The sequence below is a fragment of the Monopterus albus genome, unplaced genomic scaffold (genome assembly GCF_001952655.1).
Source record: "Monopterus albus unplaced genomic scaffold, M_albus_1.0 scaffold91.1, whole genome shotgun sequence".
Classification (NCBI taxonomy): domain Eukaryota; kingdom Metazoa; phylum Chordata; class Actinopteri; order Synbranchiformes; family Synbranchidae; genus Monopterus; species Monopterus albus.
In genome coordinates this window covers 95,897-116,796 of record NW_018127971.1, presented here as the reverse complement: position 1 = coordinate 116,796, position 20,900 = coordinate 95,897, and the positions used below count along the sequence as shown (strand labels likewise).

The window sequence follows — 20,900 nt, the reverse complement described above, 5'->3', positions numbered from 1 at the left end:
TAAACCCTAGATGCCTGCAGCCTAAATGTCACAGCTTGATGGAAGAAGTGAATCCATGTGGTGGCTAGCTCCCCCCACCCCCCTTGCCCTTTCCTCTCCGTAAGTAAAAACATTTGCAGTGTTATATAAAAGGAGAGTCAGCTTCTGACAGAGCCAGGATGTCAACACACAGGCCCCTCAGCTCTGGAGAGAGCCAAATGCTACACACAGGCACTGCCTAAATTTACTATCTTTTCCTTTAATGGGCTTCATCCAAAAATTTATATTATAGGCATCATAAAAGTATCTTTAAGGGAGAACAGTTGGACTGAAGTACATAGTGTCTCCATTTTGCAGGTATGATGAGGTATACAGGTAAATGTCTGCAGAAAACTGTTAACACAAAACCAAAGGAAAAATGTTTATTTCTAATCTACATATAAATGATGCAATGTGCATCTCAAAGGGGACTGGGAGAAAATTACTTTGGTACATTTGAATTTGTACATACTGCAGAAAACATTGAAATTTTATATTTAGCTGCACATTTTGTTATTGAACATGAACTTTTTTTTATTTGCTGATGCATTTTGTACAGTACAATGCCATTGCCTCAATCCATATTGCACTCTAAAAAATAGTAATCCAGACTTTCAATATATTCAGTATTTATAAAATGAAATGTTGAGCTTTGTGTAAAATAATTAATTAGTGATGGTGATCCTGTGATAAACAGTATAAAATTATTACAAAAACATATGTGATTTACAAACTATTCAGATTCTACATACAAATGTCCAAACCAAACATTAGAAATAACAGTCCAGTGGTAGTTTACTGAAATGAGCACAGGTTTACAAAAAAGTACTGTTTTTACTTGAAGTGGTATTCTCACAGAGCCTACTACTAATTAACCAGATTAACTGATGTCTGATTTCTACTCTATTTTGACATTAGCAAAGAGACGAAATGTTCTATTATATCAAAAATTTAGAAGCTAAAAACACTCCTTTATCAAATGTGTTATAAATGTATTGTAATACCTTGCAATAAATACAAATACTGCAGCAAAGGTGAAACCACATAAAGTGCGAAGAGACCTTTCAATAAATGCACTGGGAATTACTATAGTATTCACACAATTCACACAGCCAATGTACAACACATATTCTAAAATTGCCACTTCCCTTTCTCATTTTTAAAGAGAATAATTTTATTCTTAATATGTGCTGGAGTATGGATCGGGCCAGGTACTTTTGTCTGAACCCATCTTGTGCCCAATACAGTTTATATGATGTTTTCCCCCTTTTCATTAAACAAAGCAGACATTTGAGGGTTCTACCTGTTTAACGTTTGACACGTGATCAAACCCGACCTGGACCCAAACATAATATCTAAATTTCCGTCTGAACCCAGCATGAACCGATGGGTCCAGTCGGGCTTGCTTTGCGTGTCCACTCTTTGAGTCTATGCCCCAGACTGGCCATCTTTTCAAAAATCTTCTAGACCCACCCCTGGAGGTTAATTTGTTGTTTCACTGAATTGATGAAAAATTCCACCATCTCTCCATAAACAACAAAATCAATTCCAACTACAACAACAATATTGATACAGTATAATAATAAAAAATACAACAGTACTGTATAACTCTCTTCATAGAAATCAAACCATCATTTCTCTAATGTGAATATATTGGAAAATGAAAACTTACCACTATTAAAGTTAGCAAATAATGAAAACAGAAAGCACATCAGTTTTATTCCTTTCACACAAAGTGCTCACATTATTGTTTCTACAACAGTGTGGGTGGGCTTAATTAAACCTTTGTTTTCATTTGGGTCCAGGGGCTGTGTCAGCTCATTGCCTTTCACGTTGTTCTCTTTCGGGCGAGAGCTCACACCTGACTGTGCCGGAGCTGCCACTGCTTTGATCCTCTGAGGGAAGTAAAAGAGAGATAATCATAACTGGGGCAGTTCAGGTCTCAGTGTCCGGTATCTAATTTAAAAGTCATTTTTAAATTAAAGGAATAGTTAACTGTTTTAGGGAATATGCTGCTTTCTTTCCATGAGATGAGAAGATCAATGGCGCTTTTATACTTTTTTTGTACAGATTAAACAAACATGTAATGTGTTAAATGGTAAGCTTCTTTTACTAAAGGTTTGTTGCCAAAATAAACTATTTCTTTATAGCTACTGAAAGGCTGTGTCAACTGACCTCAATCAGGGATCCATCAGACTGTAAGATCTTGATGACCATCACCATGGGGATGCAGATCATGGAGCCCAGGGCCAAACACCAGCCTAGGCCGATGGCCCAGTCAGGGTACTGATAGACCTTGTTGTATCTTAAGGGTTTGTACTTCACCAGGGAGAAGACAAAGCAACCCTGGGGAACAAACACATGCTGTGTTTACTACAAGCCGTACATCCCCCTAAGACCTTGAAATTCAGGTGATCAACATTTGTGACATTATGGACAACATCCTTGAAACCTCCAACACAATAAAGTGCCACTGTGATCTCTCACCACGCAGAGGACGGGTGTGATTATGGTCCAGCTCCATTTCATCCATGGGTTTGGTCTGTAGCCAATCATATCCTCAATTCCATCATAGAAGTTATCAGCTCCTATTCAACACAAAGAGAATACAGAATAACTTGTGTTTTGGTGTTAAGTTTGCTAGTATTAGGAGTACTGTAGAATAAATAGTCAGCCTACAAGCCTTATTTGCTATTGCAGAGTGACCATATCTACACATCTACCTTTAGCAGGTTTATGAGTCCTTTATCTCTGTTGACTGACTGACTTTCCTCCTCCACAAAAAAAAAAAAGTGAAGTGCTTCTATTGTTCTGGGTGATTCAGTGGCATTATCACAGGCAATCAGCAGGCAACATTTTGAATAGAAGGGCCTTTTTGTGTGTATAGCATAATTACAGTGGTTTCACGTATTATGGCAAATGAATGATTTAATGCAATTAAGAATAATCAGATGGTTTCATGCAAACGTTTCTATTAAACTGGTTGGAAGATGCAGTGTTTCTTTCACTTCACTTGTTTTTTCACATTAGGCTGAATATTCTTGCTTCAATAATAAAGGTCTGAAGTAATCTGGTGGGAGGCAGCCCTGAATGGCCAATCACAGTCCACCAAGACTAGTACCAAGCTCACCCCACTGTAACATCGTCATGCCCCTGCATGCAGTTAACAAACATTATTTACTATTAATGTGGAAAGAACCACAAGGAAACCTTTGTTAACACCCCAGATATCATTTGTGCTTTTTTTCAACTGGCATGCAGAAACCTATCACATAGAGTTGTTGCCACTTACCATAAACCCAGGCTACAGCAATGCATTCAAAAAACGCAACCCACAAAAGGCACACACCACTGGCTGCATAGTAGTCAAAGAGTTGAAACACATACATGCCACCCTGTCATACAAAAAGACAGAAAGTTGCATTAATTATCTCCCTGGTGTGTATGGAAAGAAAAGGGGCATTAAGACAGAGAATGTTAAAAGTAGTGCAAAAGAATACTGGCAGTCTACCACCAGAAACAGAATTCAACAGGTGCCAAGATGTCACTGACAGCCAAATGGAAACAGCATTCTGAATCGTTCTATTCAGACATACAGGATGTGATTTGTGAACATGGTAGGAAGCTATATTTGGTTGTAACAATGAAGCAGCTGACAGGCAAGTGGAAAGTCTGTGGCGTTATCTCTTCTATTGATTCAAATATGCCAAGTCTCTTTTCCTTTTCTAAACAGGATAGGCTGACGTAAGAGTGCAGAGGCTCAATAAAGAGACTGTTGGTGAACTTACTTTTGTTACCATGGTAAGTCCCAGGATACAGCTTATGAAACACATCACGGCTATGAAGATCTCTCGCCGATAACCCTTCCTGAGGAAGGATGGATACAGATCCACAATAGAGGTGATCTGTCCTTCCACTTCAACAAACTGTGGGGACAAAAACAACTATTAAGTTGTCAGAAGAAGAAAAAACCTGTCTCTTTCTGTGACCATGCAGCCCTTGTTTTGCTTCAATAAACCAGTGATTAAAGAATGAGAGCTGTCTTTGTTGGGCTGTAATGAGAATTTTAAAAAGGCTCCTTTCTGCAACACTAGTTTGTTGCTCTCTGGACAGAACAGAAACAAAACAACAGTGAATCACTGTCTCCCTGTCTGTGCCTCTCTCAATCCCCTGTGTCTCCTCATTGCCTTATAAATAACATACTGCCAAAACAAAATTATAAAATTATTCCTATTTATCACAGTGCACCAAGAACATGCTCCCTTGTTACAAAAAGCCCTTACATAACAGTGGCTTGTATGTGTGAGCGGTGTTAACAATATACTGCATTCAGGGCTACAGATCTGCATGACGTTTATGGCCAAAAATGCAGCCCCACACACATACAGACACACATACTGTCAGTGGGACTGTTTTGAAATAGCTCGCATGAGTATTACCATACTCAAATGTAGATCATCTGCCTGATCTCACAGTCGGCTGAGATGCAATTGGCCATGTGCAGAACAGAGTTAGCACAAGAGTAGAATTACACTTGGAGGCAGGAAATGTGATATATCTGCATAATCCCTCGAGTGTACACTTGTGTTTTGTCTGCTTAGATTATTTTATCTTGATCAAAGCTCTGCTTCCTATCAAAGCAAAAAAAAAAAAAGCTTGCAAGATAGATGTTTGACATGGACCAGAGAGAAACTAAATGTGTTTCACACATTGAGGTTGGCAGGAGCCAACTTACCCTTGGGACCTGGGATGTGTCCTTGTGAGACTAATGGGCACTACACCAAACAACTTTTCTGTAAATAGCTTGACAACAGAATCTTTGTGAAGATGCTGACCTGGCTGTCAAGGCCCAGAAGCAGAAGCATGATAAAGAAGAAGATGGCCCAAAGGGTTGGCAGTGGCATCATGGACACAGCTTTAGGGTAGGCAATGAAAGCCAAGCCAGGACCTATAAAGACAGCAGGTTGGGGATAGGGAGAAGGGGTAGAGGACATAATTAACATTTCTATCTGATTTCAGCTTGGATGTCACACTGTGAGGGGATCAGAAAAATCATGTAAACATTGAGCTAGAGAGGCAGAGCAGGGTCTGACAGTGAGCATTTTGTCTCCTTTATCCTGTACATATTACATACCTGTCGACTGTCTACAGCATAACCAGACCATTATACTGCACATACTACTGTACTTCTAGGTTCTGTTCATACTAAATATACAGATTCAAGGTCTTTTCACACCAAGTGACATGAATAAACACTACGAAATAGCAAAGTTTTTCTGAGGCGATTTAAACGCACTGTGTATATTCACACCAAACAAATATGGAATATGTACTTCTAAATTATCACACTATAAACCCCCTATCAAGTGATGAATACCTGCAGGTGCTGGTTCTGCTAAATACAAGGAGTTTAAAAAGAAGCAAGCTGGTGTCACGTGTTCCTGTCACCAGCAAAAGTAGTAAGAAAATCACATACAAACATTTGCCTCTGGTGTGTAAAGAACTTCAGAGCTGCTTTATTTTGAAGGCTATACTGTTTTCTGATTACAGCAATATCCCTTTTTCGTGTACTACACCACTGGTTTGGAGTTTATTTTGTCATTTTATTTTTTATACACTCATTGGCCACTTTATTAGGGACACCTGTACAATTGTATGAAATTCAGTGCTACACTTCTGCCTTATCATCTGTGTTTATGAGACTCAAAATGCTTAAGTTTTTGGTGAAATTGTTATAAATGTATAAATTCAATTATTCAGAGGTGTTCCTAATATTTTGACCTTCTCATATATGTAGCTGGGGAGGACAGAAATATAGAGTTGCATGTAATTGCACAGGGGTACCTACTGTAATACAGTGACCGGTGAGAGTAGATCTAGATGCATGTCACTAATGCTGCCTTTGCCTTATCTGGTAAGATGCTAAACAGCATTTTGTTGCACTAATACAAAATGAGCAAGAAGGAATCTTATTTAATCTAAACAAAGAAGATGAGAATTTCAGCATAGTCATGAACTAATTCAACAAAATGTAATAAGAACATGTAACATGCACTAAAGTCAGCAATCACATAAAATAGTTCCTCACTTAAACAAGCTGAGTTTGATAACTTCTCTTTGAAAAATGTGCTTTTATTAATAATTTTGGTTCTGTGCTTTCTGTATGACGGATTACCTTGTATGAACATACTAACATGCCACAGAATTACTGTCATTGTCATACAATTGTAGGTTGACTTCACATGATTACATAATTATATCCAAGTTGCAGCCTTAAAGATAGCAGTGTTTAATTTTAACTGAACAGAGTAAGCATTCTGAAAGAAGACATCTTTTTCAGAGTGAACACAGAGTATACCAGGAAGGCAGAAACAGAACCGAAGGTGTCCCCCTCAATCAGGAGATCCACAGCTTGTTAACAGAACTGGATTTATAATGCAGTGCAGAACTATCACCTCAGGGTGCCAGTGCACATACTGTGGAGTATGTACAGAAGAATGCCACTCTTCTCAGCAGTGTCCCCTGGTCAAAAAAGTATGAAGTTACTAAAGGGCAAGAGCAGGTTGCATGTGGGACATGACAACACCTGGTGCCATTGAACACCTCTAACAATGATGTTTGTCCAATGCAGCAACTCTGTAGTACCACAGTTCATTGTATACTAGAGCTAAAACACACAGCACCTGACCAATGCGATGTAATCTGTCCACAGAAAAGGTCTTCATTCACACTGCAGTAACAATTCTGTTTCTTTGAGGCTTTTGTTCAAGGAGTGTGCAATTGCCGATAGCTCTGCATTTCAGCATCATTGTTTCTAAGACTGGCATGAATACTTCCTTTTCCCTCATTTAACAGTTATTTTTGGTTTTAGGGTTTTAAGCTGCCAATTGTTTTTTTTTTTTTTGTTTAGTTTTTTTGATGACAGCAGCACCCACCATCACTGCTGCCTTCACCTCGTACCTGACTCTGCCACATCGGCAATGTCCACCCCTTGTTCTTGTGCCATGAAGCCCAGGACGGAAAATATTGCGAAGCCAGACACAAAACTGGTACCACTGTTGAGGGCTCCCAGCAGCAAACAGTCCCTATGTCACACATATGTCATGGAGGTTGTTAATGAACACAGGCAGAACCGAAGTTCCCATTTTCTTTTCACGCAACCATCTCTGACACGAGTTGCTGCCACTACTACAGTCTCACCCCCCATCCCCACACCCCGGCGGAAACACAACCCACCTGTAGCAGTTGTATTTGTAATTGTTGTAGCTCCCCAGTGACGTCATGGCTCCCAGGCAAATGGCATAGGAGAAGAAAATCTGGGTTCCTGCATCAATCCACACCTGGGGAGACAGAAATGGTTGCTGATTTTTAGTGTTTTCCATATTAGATGAGGTAAACTTGCAATAACTGCTTTGCCTACTTCTGATAAACAGAAATATGCTGTGAACTCAACATTGACATACAGTGCCTTTTATGATATGGTGAACATGTTAGCATACAGCTGGTTATTTTGCTACCCTATAGATATGGAGCAGCATTCAGAGTTGGTGTTTCTGGCTGCTATATAAATATGTTTACAGTAATGTTTTGTTATTGTCTGTCTGTTGCTCAGGGTTGAGTCTGTAAGTGGGTCTTCACTGAAAACAGTTGCCTTTGTGGCCAAAACAACATTGATGAGAGCAGTGGAAATTAACCAAAACAGAGCTGAAAGACACTTGAACGCTCCATAGAGCTGAAGGGAACAGCAGAGATGGGTGAGCAGTTTTTTTTTGAAAATTTATGAATATCATGTACAGTGCCTTGCGAAAGTATTCGGCCCCCTTGAACTTTGCGACCTTTTGCCACATTTCAGGCTTCAAACATAAAGATATAAGACTGTAATTTTTTGTGAAGAATCAACAACAAGTGGGACACAATCATGAAGTGGAACGAAATTTATTGGATATTTCAAACTTTTTTAACAAATAAAAAACTGAATAATTGGGCGTGCAAAATTATTCAGCCCCTTTACTTTCAGTGCAGCAAACTCTCTCCAGAAGTTCAGTGAGGATCTCTGAATGATCCAATGTTGACCTAAATGACTAATGATGATAAATAGAATCCACCTGTGTGTAATCAAGTCTCCGTATAAATGCACCTGCACTGTGATAGTCTCAGAGGTCTGTTTAAAGCGCAGAGAGCATCATGAAGAACAAGGAACACACCAGGCAGGTCCGAGATACTGTTGTGGAGAAGTTTAAAGCCGGATTTGGATACAAAAAGATTTCCCAAGCTTTAAACATCCCAAGGAGCACTGTGCAAGCGATAATATTGAAATGGAAGGAGTATCAGACCACTGCAAATCTACCAAGACCTGGCCGTCCCTCTAAACTTTCAGCTCATACAAGGAGAAGACTGATCAGAGATGCAGCCAAGAGGCCCATGATCACTCTGGATGAACTGCAGAGATCTACAGCTGAGGTGGGAGACTCTGTCCATAGGACAACAATCAGTCGTATACTGCACAAATCTGGCCTTTATGGAAGAGTGGCAAGAAGAAAGCCATTTCTTAAAGATATCCATAAAAAGTGTCGTTTAAAGTTTGCCACAAGCCACCTGGGAGACACACCAAACATGTGGAAGAAGGTGCTCTGGTCAGATGAAACCAACATCGAACTTTTTGGCAACAATGCAAAACGTTATGTTTGGCGTAAAAGCAACACAGCTCATCACCCTGAACACACCATCCCCATTGTCAAACATGGTGGTGGCAGCATCCTGGTTTGGGCCTGCTTTTCTTCAGCAGGGACAGGGAAGATGGTTAAACTTGATGGGAAGATGGATGGAGCCAAATACAGGACCATTCTGGAAGGAAACCTGATGGAGTCTGCAAAAGACCTGAGACTGGGGCGGAGATTTGTCTTCCAACAAGACACTGATCCAAAACATAAAGCAAAATCTACAATGGAATGGTTCCCAAATAAACATATCCAGGTGTTAGAATGGCCAAGTCAAAGTCCAGACCTGAATCCAATCGAGAATCTGTGGAAAGAACTGAAAACTGCTGTTCACAAATGCTCTCCATCCAACCTCACTGAGCTCGAGCTGTTTTGCAAGGAGGCATGGGCAAAAATTTCAGTCTCTCGATGTGCAAAACTGATAGAGACATACCCCAAGTGACTTACAGCTGTAATCGCAGCAAAAGGTGGCGCTACAAAGTATTAACTTAAGGGGGCTGAATAATTTTGCACGCCCAATTTTTCAGTTTTTTATTTGTTAAAAAAGTTTGAAATATCCAATAAATTTCGTTCCACTTCATGATTGTGTCCCACTTGTTGTTGACTCTTCACAAAAAATTACAGTTTTATATCTTTATGTTTGAAGCCTGAAATGTGGCAAAAGGTCACAAAGTTCAAGGGGGCCGAATACTTTCGCAAGGCACTGTACTCTATTAAGAATAGTAAATGATTTCACTCTGATGGCAAAATTACTTTGGTAAATATTTGGGCCACATATTTGTCTTGCATCTGGCCCAAAATACACTCAGTTTTCAGCCTGAGTTTCAACCCAAACGGTGAAGTATATGAGCCAGAATGGGTCAGGGACCCAGGCGTATATTAGACCAGAAGACAACTACATTCAGTCTTTTCTTGTTTCTTCTCTTAATACCTGGAGAAAGAAATTGGAGAAGAATAGTTTTTGATCCTACCTCTGGATCCTTTAGGCGGGTCAGGTTAGGGTAAAGGTAAAATTTGATCCCTTCAGCTGCTCCAGGAAGGGTCACTCCACGTATCAATAGCACAACCAGCATCACAAATGGGAAGGTCGCTGTTATGTACACCACCTAGAGTGGACAAAGGAATTATTAGCCAAAATATGGAGCAACAATCTTCAGATATAATTAATGCTGTCAATCGATTAAAAAATGTAATCGAGTTATTCACCAGTCATACGCTGTGATTAATCACAATTAATAGCAGTTTTTAATTACTAGGATTTAATTGTATTATAAGCATGTGCAGTGTTGGAATAAAGAAATGCATGACAAACTGGTTAGAGGAAACAGAGATTCTTCAGTTTTATTAACATCTCAAACAATAAAACTGCATTAACTAAGACTTAGCACAAATTCAGATAAATCAAGTAAAAAACTGTCTAGAAGTGTTTTCTCCCTGCTGTACTAAACCCCCCAGCCCACTTTGCTATTTTCAGGCCTTGTGTTTATTTGTTGCCCTCTGTGGCCAATGTTGTTCAAATCTGCACCACACTTCTTCCATACCCCCACTGAGCCGAGGTTATGAGATATGTTTTTCAAGCCAGTATGACTCATTTCAAAGACATATTGACCTGTGCAGGTACAACCCAGGATGGGAGTGGACCTGTTAGACCCAAGAGCCCATGCTCGGTAGCACAGAAGGAGTGCGACAAAGAATGAGGCAAAGCCAGGGTTAACAGTGGTTTGGTATGTCGGAGATGGAGAGCACTAAAAGCATCCAAAGGACAAAAATTTGATGCAGATGTGGCTTGCTTCCTGCTAGACATTCAAGTGCTGTAGCTGCCTAATGTGTATATGTCTCCATCATTAGCAAGTTAACGTTAGCATTTAAATTTTGTACCTTTGTATAGAATTATTCTGGCTGTAATTTCATTCCAACTGACTGCAACATTAGTGTTTTATTGTCCAATTAGTGGAAACCAGCGCGTTTTCCTGGAATACCAAATGAAGTAATTTTGATCATTTTTGCTCGGTTGTGGTCTAGTTTACGTCAGACATAACAATGTAGTCCATGTAGCACTTTAGTGAAAAGCTTTTAAAATCTAATCCATCAATAAAACTAGAAAAGTGGGGAGTTGTACAGCTATCAAAGTGTAACATGGAATTTTTCTTGTTTCACATACAGCTCACAGTTATGTATGTCACGTATGTAACAATGAACATGATACTATAATGGCTGTAACATTAGTGCTGTATCAATATTACTAGGAAAAAAACATTCCTCTGTGTAATTTGCGTGTGTTACTGCAGATACATCCACTACAAATAACGTTATACATACATACATATATTGCTAAAATGTAAACCTCCTTATTTGATATTGTGTAGCCGCAATGCCACCAAAAACCACGGGCTCTATAATCCGTATATGTTAGGTCTGGAGCTGGTTATTACTGCTGCACTATCTGACTGCCACAACTGTTTTCTGCTGTTGTGACCACATATGATGTAGTTTCAGAGACAGGGCAAGAAGGGCAAGGAGGAGCAGGGGAAGAAAAGGAGGAGATACTGCTTGAGTTTGTTTTGACTTTGACTTTGACTTTGCCCTTAACAGTTGAAAATTAAAAAGACAATTAATGCAGCTTTAACATGAACAAATGTTAAATTAAAATCTCTTCATTTGCTGAGTACAAAAGTCTCAGGGAGTGTTTGGCATTGGCCAAAACTTTCATATTAACTGCAGACATAATTAGCAAACACCCACATAAAGAACTGTTACAAAGTAATTTCTGCTACAAAGTCACAAGCAGCTTGCCTGTAAATTGTTTGCATACTGTGCATAGTAGATTGCATAGTAACACCAGTTCAATTTAATGCAACAATGAGTAGACCTATTTTAGAAACTGAATGCCATAGTGTCTTTGAAGACACAAAGCGAACAGTCTCTTTCTACACGCTTGGTTAAAGATGATTACTTCAAACAGTGTGCATCTGTGCAACATGCCTCCAGTCAACCAGTCATACAGTCTACTCTTCTTTTAACCAGATGCTCAGGCAGACTAGCTTGTTGCCATTTTCAGATGATATAACTGACCTCTTCCTTTGTGCAATGTGGCCTGCCAAAGAGAACAGTAAACAACATTTTATTATTAGCATTTGATGTGGCCTTATCACACACAGCCAGGTAACCATGCATGCTGCGATTATGGGAAGAGGTTGGGGTCAAACTTGGTCATGTGATTCATTTGGGTAAAAAAAAATTGTAACGTGTTAAAATTTCTAGATGAATTGCATGTGTTAAAGTATTAACATAGACAGCCCCTGACATAATAAACACTATTTTATTTCATAGTTCTCTTTTTCCAACTGCAGCTCTTGTTATGGCCGGGTCTGTGAACCCAGATGCACACTGTGTACAGAAATCATGATTATTGTTTAGGGTTAGGTGCAGGCCCAGTAAAGCATGAAGCAATTTTTATATTGTACAAAGGCTTTTTACTTTCTGAACTGCTATCTGGTTAAGAATTAAATGTGATCATCTGCACTAAACATCAAATTAATCCCACTTATTGATCTCAATACGATTAATTATTTTCTGCACAGACCTTTTCTCACTGGTTCTGGCCCAGTTTCTGTCTCGCTGACAGAAACAGAGGCTATCAACTATTTACAGCTGACAGAGAGTCTGGCCAAGAAGTAACTCCCAAGACAACACAGAGGCAACTAAACTAACCCCATTTCCAAGCATGTGAGGTTTCTCTCAGCAACAGTGTTTCATCACTAACTTGTTGGAGTAAAAAGTGAAGCCCACACAACACCTGGGTAACACAATACATTCAGGTCGTGCCTACACCTGGGCACTCACTTTCCCAGTTGACCTGACTCCTTTCCAGATGCAGAAGAAGCAGATAACCCACACTGCTAGGAGACACAGGGCGAGATCCCACTTCAAGGGCCCGATGTCCTCGATCCCAGAGGAGATGCTCAGGACATTGAGTCTGCAGAGGATAGAGGCACCGAACAGGTTCATGGCAGTTTGTGGAGCTTGAAACCTATCTTGCAATTTTCAAACACATCCAAGAAATAATGTTGTGCAACAATCCGAGACCTTGACCATGGAAGGACTAATTAACAGGACAATAAAAGTAGAAATCAAACAGCCACATGTCTTGGCCTTTCTGTACTGCTCTGTCTTTTCCAGGGACAGAATATACTAAAATGGTGACACGGCTAGTTGGAAAAGATATAAAGCTGGTGCCTTTAAGTGTCTGGTGCTATATAAACACTTGTAATTTAGTTGTTATGAACCTTAAACTTATAACAAAGTCAATGGGCAAGAAAAAAATTACATTTACATTTGGTATTCCAGTTTAGTTTGACAACTACATTCAAACTTTGAGCTGCATTTAACATATGAAAGGTGCAGTACAAATAAAGTGTATATTTTAATACACAGCTTAAGTGTTTTAACTTGACCTTTTGTAGGAACTGTGCAAGGACACATTTACACAAGCACAATAAAGAAGCAGTGTTACTTTGGCATGTTGATGTGAGTAGGTATGCGTGTCAGTGATTACTCACTCCCAGAACTCGGTGACAGGGGAGGTAAAGTTGGTAACATTGGATGCCAGCCAGAGGGTCATATTCTTGCGGACTGTGTCCTCCACGCAGCGCTCCGTGTTCCAGGGCTGCTTGCATTTTGCCCAGGGAAGCTCCACCTGGAAGGACTGAAACAAGTAGTAGAGTCCCCAGGCCAAGATCACGATGTAGTAGATGTTTAGCAGAGATACTATTACAATTGAGGCATAGCCAATACCTGAAAGACAGAAGGCAGATTGATAGCATGGTTTAAACCTATAATAATTTATTTTCATCCCTTGGGAGCAGCTGTAAACAAAACACTGACAGAGAGTTTTATCATCTTGTAGGTTTCAACTTGTTGCAGTGATGTAGAAGTGTACTCTAGCATGCACTGTGAGATGCAATGGAGCGCACTTCTGACCACACTCAGCCACACCCATCAGTGGTACTGACTGCAGTCACAAATGCAACAGACTTGCAACTTAACCAGAGAAGGCACTAAAACATTTGATTTGATTTGATTTATTCTTTCAAGCATGTAAAGACAGTTGATATGTAAACACACATAATTGTACACATATCCAACAAATGCTAATCCAATAACAATTTGCTTATACCTAGTACATGCTTGAATGGAGTAGGAAGAAGTCAGACTTATCCAGTCCTACCCCCATGACATCATCTTACATCATTGGTTTGCAAGCAGTATCTCTACATAGATAATTATCTTCTACACCACACAAGTAATATACTAAAGAATTATTACAGAGTGTTAACATTCTTACACCACACCCACAATGTTCCATCTGGTTAATCATTAAACCTGTTCTTGCATATATCTTGATTGACACATACCTTTATATTTATGTTTAAACTCGTCAATTCTATTACTATTTTTTATGTCCACACTTCAATTATTCCATAGTTTTACCCCACTTATGGAAATACAAAATCTTTTTTTGGTTGTACGGATAGCATGAATTTTTAAATTAGACTGACCCCTTAAATTATATCCCCCTTCCCTTTCATTAAATAGTTTTTGAATTCCACCAGGTAATAAATTGTTCCTGGCTTTATACATAAACACAGCAGTCTTATATCCCACTATATCCAAAAATTTTAACAATTTAGACTGTATGAAAGCTCCAATGGTGTGATCCCTGTACCCCATCTTATGCACAATTCTTATCGCTCTTTTTTGTAATATATACAATGGTTGAAGTGAGCTTTTGTATGTGTTTACATTTATTTTTCAGCCTAAATTACTCCTTAAATGAGGACTTGATATAAACAGCTGCTTAAGTGAGGATGAGGACTGCTGCCAAACAAGAAAATTTCCTCAGCTTGATTCTAATATCTAATGTTTTAATGGCCGTAGTGTTTTTATGCTACTCCTAACTGACTTTGCCTCTTCTGCTCCAGAGTATTTTTAAACTCATCGTCTCTGTTGGCCCCACCTCCTCATTCCCACATACCGAATGCAAACTGATAAGACAACTCAGTGCTGAGACAGGTGTGTGTGTGTGGTGCATGCACACACGTGCCTGGTATTACTCATATTCTGGGCAGTGAAACCTGTTTACACACTGTGGAGACTTTTCTTCAATGTGGGGACCAGTCATTGAAGTCTAGAGGAACAACTTGAGTTAAGTTAAGGTTAGGATAAGGCAAGTAGTGGTTATGATTAACGTTAGGCTAAGTCTCCAAGGAATGAATTTAAGTCAATGTAAAGTTCCCATGACGAATGACAAACAAAAGTCTGTATGTGTGTGTATCTACTCAACTCTGTGCTAGTGAGCAGTGAATTAAGTCATGAATTCACTGAAAGTAGGGGGAACAATGGCAAGATTAGCAAGTGGCCAGTTTAGTTGGCACTGCCAGACACTGCTCCAGATAAACAGACAGCATCCTCAACATTCCTTGAAAAGCAGAGACCATCAGAAGCAGCTAGAGATCTGGTGCTGCACAGTTTCCGCTCTTTTCATGTGACATCCCTTGTGTGAACTTGAGTAATGGTGTCACAGCAGCTGCTGAGGGTGGGGTGCCTCAGTGCTTGTATACAGTTGTCATTAGAGCCCCTAGGGTAGAGAATCATTAGCTCCTGGTGAAAGAACCCCACCATGAAAACCCTGTCACAGTGGACATATAGTGCTTATTACTATTATACTATTTAATACTTTAAGCTAAAATAAAACATGTGGATCCACACTGCGGGCAGACCTACCCATTGCTAGGCAACATGATGTTTTCTTGTCTAAACTCGTCGGTTTCCATAGCATCCAAGAACTCATTAATTCATTATACACACCAGATCTGCAATGTTTTGGAGGTGACCTCAAGAATGGGATGCTTGTATTTGTATGTTTATGAAGTATATGTAGTACACAGTCTCACCTTGCAATTAAAGTATACTAAAATCATTCACTCTACATGATCCTCCATGTTCAGCCATTTACACAACACAAAGCAAATTAATAAAGTAAAACTGGTCCAGTTACACAGGGGGGAGGGGGGGACTGAAGCAGGAGGAAAATCAGGTCATTCTCTTGCAGACAAATGAGGCTTTTAATTAAGTTAAATGTTATATGTTGACCTTTGAGTTCTCTGTCTGTGAATATGTACAGTGTTAAAATGTACGTACTGACCAGCAAAGATGGGGCAGAGCTTGGCCCAACAGGTAATCCCTCCCTCAGAGGTGTACTGGCCCAGTGCAACCTCAAGGAAGAACACAGGTAGGCCACCCCCGAACAGGAAGATGAAGTAAGGTATGAGAAATGCACCTGTGAGATGGACACAGGAATCAACTCAAAGTAATCGTCCTGCTATAGTCGCCATGTTTTGGCTCTGGTTTCTGTGTTTTCTTCCTACCTCCACCATTTTTATAACAAAGGTAAGGAAACCGCCAGACATTTCCTAATCCAATGAAGCCTCCTGCCACAGACAGGACAAAGTCGAGCTTACTGGCCCACTTCTCCCTCTGGGGAGGCTTGCCTTCGGCCTCATCCTCTGGTCGTGTCCCTGGACTCTTCCCTGGTGATGGTTTTAGAGTATCCTTGTGAAAGTCCTTTAGGCTTTGGAGCTTTTCTTTTTGTGTCATGCTGTGGATAGCAAAAGGAAAATGGGCATGTAATATTTTGGTTATATTCAAACTGTGTATTTAATATGCATGCTGATATTTGTACAGCCAAACAGCAAGAAATATCACCTTGTGGCCACTTCTGCATATTCACATTAGTGTATGTAGCACTCTGTTTTCCAACTTAACTCAGTGTCTGTGGGTGTTTTTTTTTTTATCCTCAGAGGGGGACACATTGTCACATTGAAGGAAGAGGAAGGGAGTATTCGACAATACATGCCTTTAAGAGCTTGCCCTCTTTTTGTCTTTACCTCCGCCAAGGGTGGGGGTAATGTTTTTACTGCTGTTTGTTTGTTGGATGGATTGTTCAAAGTATAATTCAAAAGTTAATGAATTCATTTTGAGCCCTAGCGGCTGCATCTGCTTTCATTTCCCATAGAAACAGGATCTGACTTGTTAGTGTGACCCTCACATGTATAGAAAGAGACTGCACACTAGAAAAAAAAGGACCAACCACACAGGAATGAGCTTTACTGATCTGAAAATGAACTGACTTTTTAGCTGCCTGATAACTAAATAAGAATAGGAGAGCAGTAGCTTGTTGAGGGAAAAAGGAAAACAACTCAATGGAAAAGTGATTAAGAGGTAACACTGTTTTATTAGATGTGTGAAGTTGTCCTGTGCTTAATCACTCTTTTCCCTGCAGAAGTGGATGGTGACCCAGATGACTGATCAGAAACCACCTTTATAAAATGTTGATTAAAATGTTGAAAGCTAATCTGTCAAAACTGCAGTGTGTACCACCTAAAATCACCTATTTGGGCACATTCACAGCAGGAGGCAAGTCCCTTTCCCTAAGGGACAGACCCGGCCATAACAAGGAAGTTCAAAAATGTTCCAAGGCCCCTTTTAAAGAAGCAACTCAGGAGCTTTGTTAAGTGCTGAACTTTTAAGAGTCATAATGTTACCAAAGGAGATTGCTGTTGTCATATGTGAGGTTCACACTAACAAGTCCTGTATCTAGGGGCAATGCAGCAGCGGACTGCAGCAGCGGATGCAGCCGCTAGGGCGGCAGCTCAAGAGCAAGTTATCTGCTCACCTCTTTTCCTTTCACAGCTGTACACAGAAATAACTCCATCTTCTTCTGCAGATGGCTCTGACATGCAGTCACAGGCAACACCAGAGGAAAAACAACAGTGAGCCAGTATGCAGCTTCACCAAGGCTTTTTTTCTGTTTTTGTTGACCAGTGGTGTAAGAAATGTGTAACATGTGCAGCGCACAATACAAAGGGAGGTTTCCACATGCCAGCACAAAATCACCCACCTGCAAGCACACCTTTCCAAAACATCATGTTTGACTTCACCGAACTAAATCAATGTGAAGGAAAAAGTACTGTCTCACAATATGTTGTATGTTCAGTAAATAGGTTGAAATGAAATTATCAGGTTTTCTTCAATAATTTTAAAACTACGAATGTCAATGTGATTCCAAGCGTTAGATGTTGATTTTTCTGGTCAAGGAATCATGTTGTAATGTAGCCCAGCTTGAGGAAGGAGCTGGACACGGAAGTTGTCTTTTAATTCTTTAATTTTACACACACACACACACACACACACAGGCAACTGCACCAACAACCAGAACACTGAATATTCCCTGCCAACACCAAACTAAAGGGGCATTATGGGGGTTCCCACCAGGTGTCTCTCCACCCCCAATGCTACAATATTATGAGGGTCAAACTATCATTGGAACATTGCTTTTAGGTGTAATGGCATTATGGGAAAACTGAACTGCCATGACAGAGGTTTGCAGTTCTTTAATGCTACCACATTAGCAATAAGACTCCTTGTGCTTCCAAAGCCCTGGCTGCGCTCCCAAAGTTACAACAGCTTAAGTTCAGTGTTTACACTGTAAACTACCCTTCCAAGACAGAGCATTTGTTATTATTGACTGGGGAATCCCATTTCCTTGCATGAGCCAAGGAGGAGATAAGGAATCCAAACATGACAGGAAAGACTATTTAAGACATGTCAAGACTAAATGAGTTTTAAGCTCTGAGCTGTCAACAAACAAAAGACAGACAAGAAAACAAGTTGTACGGAGCAAAATCATTTGTAATACGGTTGAGAAAGGTTTCCTCTTTTTTTTTTTTTTTTTTTGGCAGAACAACTTCCTCAACTTTTGTGGCCCTGAAAATATATTCAGACTGACTTACTGACATTCAAATAAAAGAAGTTGTAAAGAAAAGAGTCACACATGAGTTTTGCAATTTAACAACTGACAGTAATAACTGGAAATTAAAATGTATATTACACACATAGAGGACCAACTCAGTACAGTTAACTCAGAACTCACAGTGATAATAACAGCATGAATGGATGTCTACCAACAAGACCATATGAAGCCCTCTCACTCTCCTGCTGGAAACTGTGTGTTTGCTCACCTAATCAATGCTTGAACAAATAACCCTTTATCCCTTTATGTGCACACCACCGCATCACTTTGTAAGTTTTCTCTCTTCCTGTTATGTTTGACAAGTCAACTTGAACCGCTTTTCATTCTGAAACTTTCTTATATAACTGCATCAGTTCTTGTCCACTCTGTTTGTTTTCTGTTTCCCTGTCTCTCTTTTCACCCCTTTTACATGAGTGTGCTCAGCAAATGCTTTCACCTGCCTGCACGGTGTAAGGCAGCTGTTTGTTATAACTTAATGCCAACTTTCCTTATGATTCAATCCAGTTATACTTTACCGGAAATTACTTTCTGAAAACATCTCAGCATCACTGATTATCATTCTAAATAAATTTCTACTTCATCATTATGAATCCAAAAAGACATACAATGAAACTCTTACTGTATCAGCTGAAACACTAATCTGCTTTACATTTGACTATTTTAAACCAATTCATCCAGAAAAACTCATGCATTCTTTCCAGCAAAGCAATTCAGAAAACTTACATTTCCTTCATGGCTGCGACTGTTCATAGAGTTCCTCTCTCTCAGCTGTCACCATTCCTCTGTACTGAACGCCTTTGTGCTGATACAGATCACAAGAAGTAGAGCTGTTAGCAGGACCCGCCCCTTGGCTAGACTGTTAAATCCAAAGTGGAAATTGGACACAGTCTGGCTGTGACATACCACTCAGGTACCAACGTGAGAGACAGTAAATTTCCACTTCCCTCTACCCTTCCTTGCCCACAAACACACACACACACACACACACACACACACACCAAGTTATGTCGGAAGAGGGTGTCACTCGTGCACATACACAAGCACACACTTCTTATTTATACTGGAGACACAGAGGACCAGTCAGAAGAGAAAAAAGGCTGGACTGGTCCAGCAGTGCATTTGGTCTTGTACAAATGGATGAACTAAAGGCAGCACTGAGATTCTCTTATAACAGGTTATCTAGGACACAATAGCTGATAGTGAGGCCTAATAATATGTTTCCTCTGATTGACCATGCTCTGTTCAGGTTCCAGTCACTATACTCCAAGAGCTCACAATGGCCAGACAAAGGCTGGCAGGCAAGAGTCAGTTAAAAACTGGTCAATTCTTCTGCGGGATTTAAATTGGGGACAAGGAGCGGCTGATGACAAACAGCACACACACACATATACACTTTGTCCCTTCTAATGACACAATACTACATCATATTTTGGTCAGTGTCAAGCTCTCTATACTATTTTGGCAATGTAACATTTGACAGATGTCATCTAATTTGTTGTATGAAAGACAGAAAGAAAGTTAGTGTGATGTTTGATAATAACTCAAACAACTCACAGGAACCCAGCAAAAATTATTTGGTTATTGTTTTATTTATTGTCAGGTGACGCTGCACTGTCAGCTTGAATCTGTGCAAATCGTAGCTACACTGTTTAGTCCTTCACCTTCAAACTACAGTTTTTGATAAGGTTTGCTTTTATTTTATGTTGTTTTCTAATATTTTATCTGATTTTTAGCTTAAAATCAATGCACATATTATAATGATCAGATAAGTGAGGAACAGATTTGTGTGCTTGTGATTTTTTTTACATTTTGTTGTGTTTTGACAAAGGATATTGCACAAATCAAGCAAATCACAGTGCCTGAAAGACAGTCAGACAAGAGGCTATTATTAATTTAGCTGATAAATAATATTTGTCTTGAGGTCTGAATGTCTTTTAGTTTAGTGTTAAAATAGGCTTACAGCTTTAATACAGTGGATGATCTACCATAAATGTTTCCAAATGATACAGGAGCTAATTTCATATAAAAAAAATATTAAGCCATGAACAGGGAGAGTCACATTTTCAGAATCATTTATGAAATAGTAAAATTATTCTGAATATTAATAAACCACGGTGACCCCTCAGGTTTTATCCTGCTGAGAGGATGGAATGGAGAATCAAAGGACACACATCGATCAGTCCTACACTGGATGGGGAAGAGACAGAAGAAGTAGATTAAGTCTGCGCCAGTAAGCACAAGGTATAAGCTAGCAAACACCTTAGTCAGCAGACTCTCCTTGGTGTAACGGACAT

At 39.7% G+C, this 20,900-nt stretch overlaps 1 protein-coding gene across 2 annotated transcripts; it reads right to left on the bottom strand.

Annotated features, from left to right (window-relative positions):
* Positions 1–387: 387 nt before the first annotated feature.
* On the bottom strand, positions 388–19,533 carry LOC109964650 (sodium- and chloride-dependent taurine transporter-like). Of its 2 annotated transcripts, XM_020608112.1 has the most exons (15): positions 19,330–19,533; positions 17,470–17,526; positions 16,163–16,392; positions 15,940–16,074; positions 13,295–13,529; positions 12,579–12,711; positions 9,707–9,841; positions 7,255–7,358; positions 6,979–7,103; positions 4,854–4,966; positions 3,807–3,944; positions 3,311–3,413; positions 2,506–2,606; positions 2,194–2,364; positions 388–1,913 (listed from the first exon to the last, which is right to left on the bottom strand). In XM_020608112.1, the coding sequence occupies exons 3-15, from the start codon at positions 16,389–16,391 to the stop codon at positions 1,758–1,760; spliced, it is 1,878 nt and encodes a 625-aa protein (XP_020463768.1). In that variant the 5' UTR covers position 16,392; positions 17,470–17,526; positions 19,330–19,533; the 3' UTR covers positions 388–1,757. The 2 variants fall into 2 exon arrangements, with proteins under 2 accessions (XP_020463768.1, XP_020463767.1); XM_020608111.1 differs by lacking the exon at positions 17,470–17,526 and having other exon boundaries at positions 19,330–19,532.
* Between the last annotated feature and the right edge of the window lie 1,367 nt (positions 19,534–20,900).

Coding starts and splice junctions, on each gene's coding strand:
- LOC109964650 (XM_020608111.1), bottom strand. Junction 9,842..12,578: donor GAGTCAGGTCAACTGGGAAA/GTGAGTGCCCAG, acceptor TGTCCACTCTAG/GTGGTGTACATAACAGCGAC. Junction 1,914..2,193: donor CTGATGGATCCCTGATTGAG/GTCAGTTGACAC, acceptor TACTTCCCTCAG/AGGATCAAAGCAGTGGCAGC.